Source organism: Apis dorsata, unplaced genomic scaffold, assembly GCF_000469605.1.
Source record: "Apis dorsata unplaced genomic scaffold, Apis dorsata 1.3 scaffold_930, whole genome shotgun sequence".
NCBI classification, from domain to species: domain Eukaryota; kingdom Metazoa; phylum Arthropoda; class Insecta; order Hymenoptera; family Apidae; genus Apis; species Apis dorsata.
Genome location: NW_006264040.1, coordinates 82,943 through 101,160, shown reverse-complemented (window position 1 = coordinate 101,160; position 18,218 = coordinate 82,943). Strand labels below are relative to the sequence as shown.

The window sequence follows — 18,218 nt, the reverse complement described above, 5'->3', positions numbered from 1 at the left end:
AAAAAAAAAAAAAAAAAAAAACGACACGTTATTGTAAGATAACTGGTTCGAAACCACCTCTCGATTTCCAAAGATCGGCTCATTGTACGACCGGTGCACGGCTTTGGTTCCCTTTGTCTCTTCAATGGCTTCGATATTTCGCGTCGGATACGAAGCCTGCTACACCGTTTCCCACAGTTCGTTCCGTTCCGTTTTGCCAGGCAAATGTTCGATCATTCGGAAAATAACGAGAGATGTCGAGGAACCGGGGCACGAGAGATAAGCTCGCAGACATTCCTCACTGACCGCAACGATCCTCTCGAGTTAGCCGTGTTTTTTATCCGCAGTGAAGAAATCGATTTGTCGTGGGACGCCACCCCTTCGAGGATTCAGATCCCGAGTTTCTTGTTTCCTCTTCCGCAGCTAGAATTTATTTATTAGTTATATTGAATGAGAATCTATTTTTTATTATTTTATAATATATATAAATATATATAATTATTAATTTTACAGAATGACATATTATTATTATTATTATTATATCAAACAGAGATATAATAATATTAAAATAACGCGATGTAATATTCTTTTTAAAGTATTGAATTATATGAGCGTGTAGAAAGAATTCTATAAAATTAAATTATAGTTTGAAATATTTGATGAATGGAGATAGTTTTGTGAAAAGAATTTACTGTTAGTTATGTTGGAAATTATAATTCGATGAGAACTTTTGTTTTTTAATGTTTAGTGGAATTTTTCATAGGGATGATAAGATTAAATCAATATTTTAATATTAGAAGCTTCATTAATAAAGTAAAATTCTTCTTTCTCCTTCTCTTCCCTTTTCTTCTTGAAAATTTGATCAACTTTGAATAATTCATTGGCCAAGGGAGATATAAAATTGCAATTTCAAAGAAATATAGAAAGGGATACGAGACATATTTATCTTACTAGAATCAATTAAATATTTGAGTACCTTGAATTTCAGTATCTTTTGAATTTTTTTAATGCCTTCGACTCGTACCATGAGAATTCTGTAAATCACTCTATCGAGACCGGAACCAACCCCTCAACAAATCGATAGAAACCTTTGCTTAAAAAAAGAACTGCATGCATCAACAGTGGTGCCATTATAATGAGCAGGTTTTGAGGGTAGTATATTACCCCATAGAAGTTTCGAGGGTAGCTTTGTAATTCGAAACAATGTGGTTTATTACATTTAAAAAGATCACTGATTATTTGCAAAACATAAAAAATTCACAAGGAGAAATTAAAATTAAAAAATTTCTGAAATTAAAAAAAGATTATAGTGATAATATTTTATCAAATTCAAAATTCGTTTCTACGATTTCTTTTTTTCTTTTAAATTATTAATAATTAATGATGAATATTAATTTCCGCAATGGAAAATAAAAAATAGTAATTAATTTGATAATTAAATGCATAACCATGAAACTATGATTAATACAATTTTAAATAATCCTACGAGAAAAAAAAAAGTGAGGAAACAAAGATTCTTCAGAGCAATACATGCCCAGAATTGTCGCGTGTTTTATTCACGCATAATGACCACGAACAAAATATCCCTTTGATTAAAAGGGACATAGTTGGCCAGGTGCCTTCTGGTTCTCGTGTCACGCGCCTTCGTTATGCATACCTTTCTCCTTTCGTTCATCGGAAGGATTGAATGTCTACGGTGTGGTGACGAGGGTGCGTAAGAATGGCGAAGGATTCGGAAGTAGGTGGTGGAAGTTGAGGGCAGATGTTTCATTCCATCGAGAATTATCGTGGAATTTTTTTACTCCTTTTACATCCATTACATATCGTACACGCGCCCTTTATTATTAGAAGCCAGACAAAGTTTCTTCTTCCTCTTCCTTCCTTCCTTCCTTTCTTACCCTTTTTCTTTTCTTTCCTTTTTTATCGTTCGAGTTCCGACAAAGTAGAAGCCGCTTTCGCAGCAGCTTGCAATTTCTATCGAGGAATTCTTTGGGGGAGTTTTTTGCGAGCTAGGCCATTCTTATGGAACACGCAAATATCTTTGTTGTATCTTGAACAATTTCTTGTAAGAGAGTTCAATCTTTTATTCGTAAATTACTTAACTGAGTATTATTGTTTGTCTGTAATTAATTCTTTTTCTTATTTCGTGAATAATATGCAAATTTGTATATTTTGAAATACACGTGTCATGGATGGAATTTGCATTTAATTTTAAGTTTTAATGAGAATAACAAATAACTCTTCAGAACTTTTTATACTATCATAAGAATTTAATTTTTGAAGAATAATTCGTGAAGAAATACGAATATATATATATATTAAATTCTAAACAATATAGTAATTAATTAATTCAATATGAAAATTTCCAAAAATTTCCATAAATGTCTGAATAATATAGATAATCAATTAGTTTGAAAAATAAAGTGGATTAACATGAAAAGAATATACTGTTATGTGATTACTTGGAGAACAGTTAATAATAGAAAAAAAGAATGATTTGTCCCAGTTGCATGATCCTTCCTGTTCAAGTATCCGTGTTTATTTCGTGTTTCCACTTTAATGACACATGTACACGCAACACGAACACTGAAAGTTCGGCACGAGCTATGGTGAGAGACTGGTTTTCATGGCTCACGATTCTGGACAATGCACAAGCATATATGCATGCGAACTTACGCACGGGATGCATTACAAATATAAGTGGCGCGTACTTGCAATCTTCCTTTGACAATTTTTGAATACGTGATGCTTTCATACATCGTTGAAAAGATTATATTTCTTCCAGTTTCTCAATTATTGCTCAATTATTACTTAATTCGCAATTACAATCGAGTTTTATTGGCGTTTAAATTAAAAAAAAAAAAATTAAATTCAAATAAAAAAATAAGAAAATTCTGAAAGCATCTTGAAAGCAATAGTGCATAATCGATGAATATATTTCGTAATAGTTCGTAAAATTTAAACTTAATAATTTTTTTTAAAATAAAGAAACCGGAAAAAAAGGAAATGCTATCGAAAATAATTAAAAAATATTTATATATCCATATTTTAAATTAAAGTAATTCTGATTTAAAATTATTTAGAAAGATATATATAGATATGTGATAGTTTTTTTTTTTTTTTTTTCATAAGACAATATGAGAAATAATTTGTCGATTTACTTTCTGCATTCGTAATATGACAGAAATTGGATGTCACGGTAAAGTGACTCCACGTGAAACCTTAATAACTATCCAAGATCCCCAGCAGACCAAAACCATGACCCGTAACCGGATAGATGTTATAATAAATGGTACACTGAGTAAGTAAAGTTAGGACCGCTAAAGGTCTTCTTCTTTACATACGAGTAACGGAGCGTACATATTTCAAACGTGGGTCGCAAAAGGATTGATTAGATTAGAGCAAGTTTACGAGAAACTTGTCCATTTATGTATAATCTCGTGTAAAAGTTTTTAAAAATTACTAATTAACGTAACGTTAATGTAATATTATTTTATATGTAATATAATTAATGTAACGAATAATATAATATTTTGTTTTTTATTTTTAAATACAGAATTAATTATTAAATCATCAAAAATTTACTTTCAATAAATAGAATTATGTTACTCTATTTTATTCACAAAATATATTACTTCTGCCTGTTCTTTATAATTTCGTTCCATGAGTTCATTAACATAAAAATACATAAAAATGTTGAGAAATCTTTTACAAAATTTCAACATAAGAAAAATACAAGTATACATTGCAACAATAAGACAAAAACATTTTTCTTCATATTAGTTTCCCAGATTATTCTTCTTTATACAGAACAATGGGATACGATATTTTGTAACAAAGCATTAATGATCGAAATTCCTCTTATCCTCAGTCAAAAGAACTCGAAAATTATCATTGATGATAGAGTTTAGGACAACCTAAAAAAAAAAAGAAGATTGGTCCCTAGAAAAATGCGAATGATGGAAGAATAGAGAATTTTTTTTCAGTACGTGAATTATTCTTTCCAGATTTTTTTTTGTGTCAAATGATATATTTAGAATTCTTTTAGAATTCTCAAATGTTGGAGCTCTAATAAAGATTAGAAATTATAGAATTTCGAAGTATAAATTCTTTTTTTTAGAAAATTAAAAAAATTTTATCAATTATTTTTTCTATTTCATATTTTTTAATCTTTTTTTCTTTTCTTTTTTCTTCTTTTCTATAAATCATTTTCTTAGATTATTTCACATAATTCCTTAATGGTTCTAATAATTCTTAATTAAATAAATATATGTAATACATGTTTCCTTTTTTTCTCATATTAAATATTTTTCATTCCCAATTATCACATAATATAATGTAATGTGTAAATTCTTCGTGATATCTGAATATGATTAGATCTTATCGGATATTTTATCAAATTTAATAAGCAAGCGCTGATGCTCGACCAATTGCCTATTTACAGACGCTCCTAATGGAAAATTAAATTGTTCATAACTTGTAAAATAAATCTATCATTTATGTATTCTAATTTTTTTATTTATTTTAATATCTTATTGTAATATAATTACATTGCCATACTCTACAATAATATCAAAGTAAATCTCTTATTAATTAATCCATTATTTTCTAGTAATACAATTTTTTTAAATTTCTTTACCTTATATAGTTGCAAATTATTTATATAGTTGCAAAAAGAGATTGCAATTTAAAAAAAATTGGAAAAGTCTCTATATCTCAATGATTTTGCATCATTCGTATTTTTAAATTGAATTTCGAAAAGAATAATTCCATGGCGATACAGAGATCCATCTTACAGAGAAGCAAAGACGCTTTGGAAAAAGCGGATCGAGGCTGTCGAGGTCGTCACACTCTCTGCCCGGTGCAACAATGACCATCAGAAAGAGTAGACCGGAAGTCTCTTGTAATCCGCGGATGCCTGAGCTAGGCTAGAATAGGACAGGCTAGACGAGTGTCTTGACGCGGATTATATTTATCCGGTATATAGCTATCATGAGAATACATTCGAGTCGTGAGAATATTACTTGAACAATGCGTGTCCAGTTATAATGTGGATTTCTTATAATACGTAAATCTCATGAAACAAAGAATGAAAAAAATTTAATAATTCTATTAAAAAAAAAAAAGAATAGAAGATATATTAAATTATTTAATAAATTCAATAAATGATATAAATAAATTCTTTTTACAATGAATTTTTTTTTTCAAAATATCTTTCTGTATATTTTCTGTGTTATTAATTTTTTTAATTTTTTAGATTAGAACATTAGATTAGAACAATTCTATTCTCATCCGTGTTGCATCTCTTAGTGCAAACTTCCAACGATGTCGTGTAACTTTTATCTACATCTTTGCCTAAAAAAAAGGAATCTCCTTTGCATCGAACGAGATTATGTCTACTGTTTCTTTTCCTTTTTCTTTCTTCTCAAACACTCATGAATACATAATCGACTGTGAGAAGTCGAACTGGAAGTTCAACAGGGCGCGGCACCTGTACCCTGCCGTGCCTTTCTTGGATCCCTTCTTTTTCTCTTTCCTCCTGCCGAGAATTTCTTCGTATTCGCATGTATTCACGTTTCCATGCACGATCCATCGATAATTTTCAGGTCAGTATGTTCGATTCCGCTGTGTAGATTATCATGATCTCGTTAACCTGCGAAATCCCTTTGGTATTTCATAGGCGGAGGTGGAAGAAACGTAACACGCTCGAAGAATGCTTATGAGTCACTTGGAATATTTATATGGTAATTTCTCTTTTAACGATTGTTTCTACTATGATTAGTCAGACAAGTTTCCTCTTTGGCAATATAGATTTGCGTGAAATAATAAGAATAATTGTTGACTTATGTTATCATGATTGGATCATCCATAAACTTTTTCGTTTGGAGAGTTTTTAACAGAAGAGATTATAATTTTTTGATAATCGATAGATATGTAAGTTATTAAACCAGAATTGAGATTCGGTTTTATCTAAAATCAAATGGTTTGATTAAATTCTGAAAATTAAAAAACTAAAGATTAAAAAGTTTTTAAAATTTTAATGAGATAGAAATATTATTTTTGATTTTTTAAAAATTATAATAATTTTTCAATTTTTGTCAAATTTAAGAATAAGTATACTTATGGATAAAAATTTAGATTTATGTCTTATTTTTTATGCAGAATCTCTTTCAAATAATTTCTTCAAGCTCCTTATACTCGTTCTAAAATTCCCTAAGCTATCTGATAGTTATGTTTTATAAGATGTCCATAAAGTATTTACGAAATGTGATTCTTGTTTTCATTGACGTATATACCTTTGTATTCCTATTGTCAAAGAATTAGCGGATGTTCGTTGCATTCGTTTATCCAAGATTTAATTCACTATCTTATCAATTAGATTGAAAGTTCTCAGAAGTTCAACATTCGCTTCCAATACTTTTATCTATTACAAACATTAAGCAGTACTGCATTAGAAGATGCGATGAATTGCATTTTTCTTATTTAATAATAAGATATAATAACATAATATAATTATATATATAATACCTATAATTTTTATCTTTAAATAAAAATGACTCATTTACAAAATAAAGTTTCGATAGTAATATGTTTTTATAATATGTATGGAAATTTTAATATATGTCAATAAGAAAGATATCAAATTTATATAATTTATATATAAAGATATCAAATACAAAGATATCAATATTGTCACATAATTTTTTAATAAGTATCGTTTGTAATAAGAAGTTATTTCTTTTAATTATAAATAATAATATTCTTCCTTGTCCCAGTTTTTTAAACCTGCAAATTGAGGCAAATTTATGATAAAATATAAATGCAAAATGCAATTATCTTCATATTGTTTCCAAAGTATCACAGAGTTCAATGATCATTATAACAGAATATTCCATATAGAAAATTCTAACCTATAAATATCTATATACATTCTTAAAAATTTAAACATTCCATAGGGAAAATATATCTTTTCTCACAAATGTGTATAAATTCGAAAATAAGACTTATTTAAAACAAAATAAGTTATTCTTATACAAAATTACAGATTCATAAAGTTTCCAAAGGATTTCACAAAAAGTTGAACGATCTCTAGCACAAGATTATTCAACTAATGTCTCCTTTTGCTTGAGAATTAAAGGCACGCATATAATTCGTGTTTTGACGCAGCTGATTTTAATAACTGATTGTGTCTATGGAGTTCCAATTAACATCTCTAAATATAATTAACAGCAATTAAGTAATCGCAGCCGTGAATTGTTGAATCATTAAAACACGTATTAAAGATCGACTATGTAAGAACAAGAAATATTTTGAAAGTTGTACCTGAGAGACAGGAAGTGATGTGTAGATATCTATTAACATTCCAAAATAATCCATCTCATTTAATACGAATTGAATCACAATTAATTGCATTTCTTCTATTTTTTTATTCAATCACATCAATTAGTTCAATTTTTTTCCATTGTCATTTTATATATAAATATAGGTTATGTCAAAATTAATGTTACTTGAATGAATAAGAATATTTATATTTTATTTTTATTTTTCTCTTAAGATTATAATATGATATATATCTCTATGATATAAATCTCTTTAAAATTCAAGTTATATATAAATAATAAATATTATTTTATTCAGACATCAAAAAATAATATTTGTATAATTTTTGTAAAATCAAAAAATGGATTAAGTATACTAACAGAATTTAGATATTAGAAGGAATTTAAATTCTTCTTTTATTCTATTTGTTTTTCTGAGCACATTCTGGAATGTGTCACAAAACGAAGATTCCAATTATGGAATATAGATTCCGCCATCATTTCCGTGGGCGTTAGAATTCTATTGTATCGAAACTATATTCCTTTGTATCCGGACGATTATTCACTAAGGGACATGACAGTCATTCCAAAAAAAGAACGCGATAGATTGAAAGATATCCGTTCCCTTACCTCAGAACACGTTGATTCCTGATCGTTTCAGTTTTTTATATCACATATACAAAGAATACGTGAATTTTGAGGTTATCCTCATGAAAATTATCACAAATCAAAGATTGGATCCCGAATTATAATGAAATGAGAATCGATTTCTAATAAAATTATTTTCAAATTTAGAACTTGAAAAAAAATTGAAATATTTTTAAAAAATATAAATTATAAAAATAAAATCAAGAAAAAAATAATATATATAAATTTCATTAAAATCATATATATATCGACTATTGGATATTATTGGTTATTATATATATTATGTATGCATTATGTATGTATCATCAAAATCTTAAAATATTTTACTAATACATTTTAACAATATATATATATTGTAACAATATATTCTTCAATATATTCTAATAATAATAAAAAAAATATATCTTAAATATCTATTATTTAAATGTTTCTAAATTTCAAAAAAATATAATTATAATTTTAGAACAAATTAGCTGCTATATCTCCAGCTAATATACCTTCAAATATTTCGATGATTCCATCGTATTCGAACTGGAGCCAATGTTTCGGACATATGTCGAATATAGCCGGATATTCTTTAACAATGTTCTGCATTTTTGATGCTTCTTTCCTCTTTTTTCTCACAGGCTTCTATCTACTGCGATCTCAGGCTTTTTCTGCCTCCTGTCAGTGCGTTGAGTCACATGGCATTTTGACTGCCTCTTTCGACGACAACCAGGTGCGACCACGTGTCACGACATTTTAACGACGAGACAGATGGACTTTAAGTATTCGATTTTTCGTTGCATCATTTCTTCGTTTTTCGTTTTTCATTTTTCGCGTGAATTTATCTGTTTTTACGCTTGAATGATTTCGGGAAAAAATATATAAGGTTTTAATAAATTTTAAAAATGTTTTTAAATATTTAAAACGAGATTTTAAATCGAGATTTTAAAATCTCATCAACATTTTAAATAGTATTTATTTTAATATAATTCTAATCTGTTCTTTCCAAAAATATGTATTATATATGTATTTTAAAAAATAATATAAAATAATGAATTTTTGATAATGATATTATTCTGAAATTGTTATTCAAAAGAAAGAAAATAAGAAGAAAATGATAATCTTTCTCAAATATTTCAATGGAATAAAATTTAATAAATGATATCAGTATATTAAATTCAAATTTCGAAATTTTTACTTATAAATACATATTTTATTTAAAAAAAATTTATATAATCAAAACATTAATAAAAGAAATACATATCGAATAAAATCTAAATCGAATGAATATACAAATAATCGAAAGTGCGATCAATCGAAAATTAGCATGATCGATAAGTTATAGAATAATTATCGCATTATTGTACAAAATTCGATTGCATTGCATATTCACATTGTAATTTCAACTATGCCAAATGTACATATTATATTATCATATAATCTTCATCGAGTGGAAATTAACGTGTAATAACGCGATGTCGTAAAATTTCATGCTGGGTGGTCCGGGAAGCTTGGATGGAGAAAAGTTTGAAGTGTGTTATTATGTCGAAATAAATTTAGGTTAACTGCTCTGTCGTGCAGCTTCTTTGTGCAATTTCAAAATTATCTGTGAATTCGTCTTCATTTCGATTTTAACTCTTTATTCTTTTATTAAAATATATTTATATTAATATTAGTGAAAAAGAAAAATTTGGAATAAAAACTTAAAAATAAATTCTTATAACTTTGAAATAGATAAAATAAAAATTAAAATGAAATTGAGAATTTAAATGATAGCATCCATCAATAATTTAAAAAAAAAAGAAATGCAAAAAATAGTTATTTTAAATATAGCTATTTCATATTATTATATTATATTATTATATTGTATATATTATTATTTATATTATAAGGTATCCCAATCTAATTCTGCACAAAATATAAGTGCTTACTTAAATATTGTTGTTAATATTGTTAATATTTTTCGCTAATATTTTTTAACTAATAAATATTAGAAAATATAGGAATTGATAAAAACTTTATATTGCCATAAGATGAAAGTTTAAGTATATTATATTATTGATATATTATTTCAATAAAAATGATGAGTTTCGTTGTGATTAAAATGAATAAAATGATATTGGCATGTTTGAACTTTTTTTAATGTTCAACGAACTCTTCATTAGTTTGCTAAATTTATATTTAGATATTTCTTAATAATTTTTCTTTACATTATCTTATATATTCTTTACATTTACAAAGATTTAGATAAAAATCATTCTTTGTGCAATTGTATCTTTTGTTCTATATAAAATAAGAGAAAGCATTTCTTTAAATTGCGAAAAATTTGAAGAAACTATTTTTGATTTTTAATAAATGTAAAAGAATATTTCTAAATATTTTAAATTTTAAAAATGTTTTAATATCAAGTCTCATAAAAAAAAAATCAATAAAATTTACAATTATAGCTAAAATAATGATGGTATATATTACAGATCTTTGTAACTTTGAGCAATTAGTTAATTTTATGAATTATAACATTATATGTTTGATGCTATTTAGCGTTAATTAACGCTGTAATTGAAAGATAGCCGAGAATCGATATTTCCAAGCAGTGCATTCGATAATGTAAAACGATGTTATCTGGATCTCTTTCCAATGCATTCTTGGCAGTTCGTTAACAAGACCATGAGTATGAGTTGTATACAAGGAACGGAAAAAGGAAGGCGAAAGTATTCTATATATGATGGATTTCTTCTTCCTTAAGTATAAGAACGAACATCCTGCCCGCAGGGTTTCTAATAGCCAGTCTAGACGGCATCTGGTTATTATATATTATGCATATTTATATGAAACTATTTAATTATTTTAATTTTTAAATAAATTTTTAAAAATAAGTAAAATTTTGAAGTTGTAAAAGAATTAATTGGAAATATTGAAATCGAAAAAATTTAACTTAAAAAATATAAATTTTTTTATATATAATATTCGTTTTCTTTGATTTTGTCTCACAATATTTTTTTTTCAATTTTCAAAATCATCTATTATTAATTTTTAAAAATTTTAAATACTTTTCATTTATCTTTCTATTTTTTATTATTTTCTATTACATTTTTTCAATTTTTTATTATTTTTCATTTTACTAATATTTTTAATTATTCTTTTTTTATTTTTTTAATTTTCAAAAGATGTCCATATTTAATAGAAGAAAAAAGATATTGATAACACAAATCATTTTTAAAAAATTCACTCGTTTATTGAACTGTCTAGTAAATACTTACAAGTTAATAAGATTCACAGAAAAATGTTAGAACAATCGTTCATTCATCAACAAAGAGGGATTGTTGAATGTATGTAAGAAGACACGATTTCCTGCAGTTGTGCATGTACCACTGGACAAGTATTTATAGTTTTCGACTTCTCGTCTGGTGCTGCTGCACGACCGGAAACCGGCCGATTATATTTAGAAAAAGACTTGACTGGACGTAGAATAACAATTCTGCTCGCGTTTGTCGAGAGAGAATCAGTATTGACTAATTCCCTTTATCCCCACTTTCGAATACGTCCGCCTTGTTAATCATTCTACTTGTTAAAAAAGAACTATGAATTAAATGTGATAATAGATAATCAATTATATTATAGAATCGTTCGAACTTTGAGTTTTATGATAGAGATTATTACTTTGTTATGTTATTATCTATTTAATATAAATTCACTTTTGACTAGTTCTTTAATTAGCTTTTCAAAATAATTAATTCTATGTAAAAAGTATAAAAATTTTGAACTTTTCCAAAAAAAATAGAAATATAAAATGGATTTTTCTGCATTATTTTACAATAGTAAAGCATATAAATTAAAAATTTGTAAAATATTTCTTGAGAATTACAAAAAATAGTTAAAATTTGTTTAATTCCACAAAAATATATCATTAGCTTAATTTGTTATAGAATATATTTAGTGATTCTAAATTTTTAAAGATTTTTATTAATAATTTTTATTAATAAATAGACATTATAAACTAATATTTATAATCTATAAGTAAAAATAAGAAAAGAAGAACGATTTTGAAGATGAATGCATTAAAAAAGATTCAAGATTTCATTACAAAAAGGAAAAGCAACGACTATAATTAGACACTGTATCAGCCAGCGGTTGTTTCGTATTAAGGATGATGAGGCAACCATAACTATCTTGCCAGTCGAGCCAGATGGTGTACAAAGTGGGCCTCGATCCTGACTCGAAGGAGAGTATCCCATCAGGATCGTACAAGGTCACTTTTTGCAAGCGCATTGACCTCGAAAAAGAAAGGAAGAAAGCAAACCGACTATGGACCACCGGATGTGGATCATTGGCGATTTTCTTGGTATATCATACCAAACGTTATTGCACGATTAAAATCTTTTAACGTCATCGAACGATTCTGTTCATACAGACTTTATGAGAAAAAAGGGGTAAAAGTGGTATCATTTGGGAGGATGAACTTCCGGCGAGACTTTTTCGAGATCTTTCTTGAGAGAAAAAAATTTAATTCATGGTTGCACTTTAAAGAATATGAACTTTCAACATGGATTTCCGGTGATAGATATTTTTATATTTATAGTTACAATTTAATAATGATTTGATTTTTTTTTTAATTCTGCTCTAATTTTTTTTTTTTTTATATTTTCAGAGATTTCTCGTATAAGATAATTATTACTCGGAAAAAGTTTAGTTTTTTAACAAAATCTCATTTAAGTTTTCTTTTTAAAGAAATATTTTATTTATAATTTAAAATTTAATAAAAAAATTTTTGAAATTTTTTCATAATTTTAAGTGGATTTAATTTTTTAATTTCTTTTTTATTATATTATATTATATTAAATTTAAAAAAAAATTAAAAATTACAGTTATAAATTAAAAAATTTCATAAAATATGAAATATTATTTCACCTTTTGATTTTATAAAAAAATGTACATGACATTTGCACAATTATTTCATAAAAATTTCATATACCCGTATATATACAACAATTTGATGTATTAATGGTATCTGAAAGGAAACGAAAGACCTCGTTCTTCTTTACAATTTTCACCTCGTAGATCAACTTCAGAAAGCGTGAAGCCGCATGTTATACTTCGTTGCAATCGATCGTCTAATTATTCAATAGATGAAAAAGAATTGCTTGTTGTATTTTCACGTAACATATATTTTTTTTTCGTTAAAAATAATAATTACAATTACCATCTTTGAAAATAAGTTTTGAAATAAATATTATATTATTCGTAATGAAATATATTAAACATTTATTACTAATTTAATTGTGTCACACTTATATATAATCACAAAATTTTGATATTATATATGATATTATATATATAATATAATATACATATTATATGCCACAAATAGTATTTCTATTAATCAAAATGAGTTTATTATTAAAACAGAATTGATTGAAAAAAAAAAAATATAAACGTAAAAAAAGTAAATGTAATTTTTAATTTTTACAAACATAATATTCAATACATTTTTCTTTGATATAATTAATAAAATTCTTTAATAAAATCCATTTAATAATTTCTTAAATGTTTCGTTAAGATTTCTTGAAATGAGTGTAAATCATATAAAAAAACAGTTCATAAAGTTCCGTTTACATTATAATTGTTAATTTTAGACCGGTAAAATGAAAGTTTCTAAAATACATGCACAAATCATAAAAGTTGATGAATATCCATGAATAAGGAGGCAACGGTTTATGAAAATAGAAACTCGAGGGCTGAAACGAGCAAGTTATACATCGGCGAGCATTGGTTGATGCAATTAAACAACCTGTTTCGGAGGATCCATCGTGTTATCCTGCTATTCTTTCGCATACTTTCTCATTCAAACGCATGCAAGTCGCGAAGAAAAAAAAGAAAGGTTGATGAACACAAAAAGCATCAATTATAAAAGAACACGTGATCATGGTAAAACAAGAATCTTGGCTAATAGCATGTTTCCGGTTTACGAAGGTAAACTACGTGGCAACGAGGCAACATAGGTATTCACGTGAAAGGTAAAAACCGAGCCCTAATCAAGATCAAAGGGGAGAAAAATTTCAACGATTTTAAAGGATGTTGAAGTACGATAAGTTCTTTCAAAGCTTTCTTTTTTTTTTTCTTCGATTCTCAAAGTTTATTCAATTATATTTAAAAGCATTTAAAAAATATTTCTCACGCTCAAATATTAAATATTGAATGTATTGATGATCGAATATCAAATTTTCACAAGGTTTTCGAATGTTCGAAAATATGATTTTTTAAAATTTTAAAAAATTAAATGCCAAAGGTTTTATTAAAGGTGAATAATAATAAAATAATAAAAATAATAAAAACGAGAATTCAATTCGAAAGAAAATATATTTGCTTCTAATTAAGAAAAGCTCTTCAGAAATCTTTATCAGTTATCTCTAGACGAAAAATCGATAAATAAATAGGATATAATTTATAATGATTGTATTTTCAATTGTATTTGCTACACTGCACTTATTATCGCCCTGAAATACTCGTTTCTCCACACCAGAAAAGGTAACATCCGCGTGATATGTCATGCGAAATGCTTCGAAGCAATTGAAATTTCTAACGAGATAAAAGAAATGAATCGGAGATTTATAATTCATTATATCATCATTTAACATAACTGATAAAAATTTCATGAAAAAAGCACGCGATATATGTATATTTAATTCATGTATTTCCTTAATTCCCATATATTGATATACTTAATTAAATAGTTCTTGCCTCATCTATTTCTTTCTTAATTTTTATCTTTTTTATTGTAAATATTTATTATTATTTATTGTTACAACTTCTATTTTTATTTAAAGAATATTCAAACCTAAAATGTTTTTCAGTTAATTATTTATACATGATATACGATTAGTAAAATACTAAAAAATAGTCCTTTTTAATTTTACTCCTTAGGGATCAAATAAGAGACTATTCGTCTCTTCGACAACATAATATATAGCTGATTAATGGAAGAAATTCGGATTAAGACAAATAGAAAAAAAGCTGGATACGATATACAGGAACGAGACAAATTCTTGGGTGGAAAAAGAGACAATGTGTATAGACAGTTGTGTCCGTATACATGTATGCTCCGGAATGAAGGAGGGGCGTAATACCTTAGCAAAGCAGCTTGTTCCTCACATTCCTTCTCGCGATGCTTGTCGCGTTCTTCTCTGTGCATTATATACGACTAAACTCTGTGGTCTCAGGTTCCTGAGAACCAAACCCCGGCGAGGACTCATAACGCCGTCGATCCCATGCCGTGGTGTCGGCGCACCTTCTTCTCTACGAGTTCGCCAAGCTAAATAGAGTCCAACGTGACCATTCTTATTCACGGACTTTCTTTTGTTATATTCGTTTATAGAAATGGAGCTAAGCTCTCCTTTCATTGTTATATCACGGTGAACTGAAGTTAACCGTTCCTCCATTCCACATTTCTTCTCTTTCTTCCTAGATTTTTAGCTTACAAAAATATTAGATGACCGATAAATACCGATGACTGAGTAACTATTATCAAATGATAACTGAGCATTGAGTATAGCTGCATGTCAGCTATATCATATAAAAAGAATATTTATAAGTTTCTATCATAATGTTAAGAGATTAATTTTGAATTCAAATATCAAATAGTAAATACAGAATAAATATCAAATGATGAAATAACTAAATAGCGCGAATTCAATATCGAATACCGAATACCAATTATATTATTAAATGTTTATACTAAATATTGAATACCTATTTATATATATATCATAATATTAAATATCAATTAATAAGTCTTAATTATTAAATATTAAATTTCAATATTTGATACTGAGAATTTTGAATAACATATACCACATTAATAAATATTAAGTAAGTAAATTATTATTAAAAAATTATTATTGAAGTCAGAATACCAAATTTTGAATATTGAATACCAAATATTAAATAATAACATTTAAATAAATACGTACTTTTATTGAAATGTTTAATAAAAATAAATATCAAATGTGGGCGTGTGTAAATTATCAGAAAAGAAATACACGAATCTAAATTTAAACGCTATTTTGCAGCCGTCTGGTAGTCATATTCATATGCATGGCCAAGCAAATGACTCATCTGAACGCATTTTTTCTGTTGCATTCAGATTTGCATAATATGAAGAAAACATTATTAATTAATCTCGTTAAATCATATGAAAAATTGTTAATCAATGATTATTCAAGAATAATGAGACATTAATTTTTTCAATTTTTTTTTTGTTTTATTTAATTAATCTTTCAATTGATCTTAAAAAAATATACTAATTAAATAAATATCAAATAAATTAATAAAAAATAAAAAAAAATCTATCTCTAAAGAAGACATTTACAATCACAAAAATAAGATAGTTTTAATTATAAAAATCCTAACAAAAAAGATCAGACAAGCACTACTTATCTAAAAATAATACCTGAGATCTTTTTAAGATAATAAACAATATGATTATTGTCATTATATAATTCTTTCTTAATGACAAAAGCTCAATGAAAACATTTCTTTTAAGAAAAATAAAAAATTTTAAATTAAATAAAATAAATCCTCCTATGCAAATAGATAGCAAGTGATAATAAGATTATAAACTAAAAGAAATAATAGTATTATGTTTCGTTGAAAAGTTTCTCCGGTGGTCCACCTGTTAGAGTAACACCTGCTTTCGTAACCACTTAACGCTAACATTAAATGACCATTCATGGTTCATCGTTAGCTGCACGACATGTGGGCAATAAGGTGGAATGCAATTTATTCACCGTGCTAATATCAACAATATTGATGCACTTCTTTTTGTATTTTCTCTTTTTTTCTCTTCTAAACTAAATAATTAAGTGAACAATTGATTGATCAATTTATGTTGAAATGAATAATTGAAGAATATAAATAAAATTAAATATAGAATATTACTAAGCAATTAATGGAATCATCAGAAAAATATAAATAATTTTATTTATTAATTTTAAATAATTTTATAAAATTTAATTAATCTATGCAATTGAAGATCGATTATGATCTCTTTTCACACTGTATTAAATTAATTCCGAGCCTTCCTGTTGAAGGTCGTTCACATAACCTTTAACTGATCTCGTTCATGGGAATTCATTTTACAATTATTTCAGTTCTACTCAATTGTATTGATCTATTCTGCGAAAACAATAAATACTGTGAAGATTAATTAAGAAAACTTATTTTAAAATTTAACTTATTATATATCATTATTTTATCTATATCTTTATATCTCATAAATATTGAATCTTCAATATTAAATTCTTTCTTTTTTTTTTTTTTTGGATATATTTTTATGCAATGAATTATTTTATAAATAATTATATGATCTTTCTTAATTTTTTGCAATCTCAAAATTTAATCTTATATAATATCAATTCATTAAATCAATCTGATGTTAATGAAGCCAAAAATTTTCAATTTTCAATTTTTTGAAAAACATAAATTAAATTTTTACTTAAATTAAACTTTAACTTAATTTACTTCATTTATTTGTAGATGCAACTGTAATCACGAGCGACGATGCTCTTCAAGGTTACGACCCTCTATTCATGGTCGGTTGTTACTTTCCCGCGGAATTTCAGGGTGAGTTCGTGACACAGGTGAGCGGAAAGGATACAGGCAATGAACCTATTCAATATTCTACTATCAACATCACATTCAACGCTGTTCCCGTATGGGGTTATTGCCATAGGAGGGTCGGCGATAACGTGTTGCTAATGGACAGGTGAGTTCACGTTGAATCGAGTAATTTAACTCGAATGATCATAAACTGTTACGATTTGCCTTGTTTCATGATAACATTTATTCAGTTTCGATTATCTCTTGAATTTGATAATTTATTATTTAGAATAGAATAAATTATATTTAAAAAATAAAATAATAATATATAATTAAAAAAATATTGTATAGTATAAATTTATTAAATATATTTATTCATAATAATTTTTTCTTTTTTGTTTTTATATATATATATATATGTATATATTTGTGTTAATATATTTTAAAGAAAATTAAAATATATATAGTAATAAAGATATAATGTGGTAAATATCTTAAATGTATAATTTAGATTAAAAAAATTTTAGTTCCAAATATTAATATTTTTGATTATCAATTTTAATATTTTGATATATTGATATTTGTATTAAATATAATATAAATTTTAAAGAATTTATTTTAGTTAGTTTGTCAATTTAGATACAATTCCATAAAAGTTAAATTGTAACCAAATCCATAACTGAGTTACTGCAC

The 18,218-nt window shown here is 26.3% G+C and overlaps 1 protein-coding gene and 1 long non-coding RNA gene across 3 annotated transcripts in view; one reads left to right on the top strand and one right to left on the bottom strand.

Annotated features, from left to right (window-relative positions):
• The window catches only part of LOC102670960, a 27,593-nt gene that overhangs the window by 5,769 nt on the left and 3,606 nt on the right, over positions 1 to 18,218 (top strand). Inside the window, exons 1-2 of one of the 2 annotated variants that reach the window (XM_031514198.1) lie at positions 11,961 to 12,273; positions 17,463 to 17,691. In XM_031514198.1, the coding sequence (XP_031370058.1) occupies positions 12,237 to 12,273; positions 17,463 to 17,691 (266 nt within the window). In that variant the 5' untranslated portion in view covers positions 11,961 to 12,236. Of the gene's footprint in view, positions 1 to 11,960; positions 12,274 to 17,462; positions 17,692 to 18,218 lie in introns of those variants that run through there. The other variant, XM_006623677.2, reaches the window with a different exon arrangement.
• LOC102670864 lies at positions 4,931 to 6,497 on the bottom strand. Its single transcript, XR_422785.2, has 2 exons — positions 6,100 to 6,497; positions 4,931 to 5,975 (listed from the first exon to the last, which is right to left on the bottom strand). It is a non-coding gene; the product is annotated as an uncharacterized LOC102670864 (long non-coding RNA).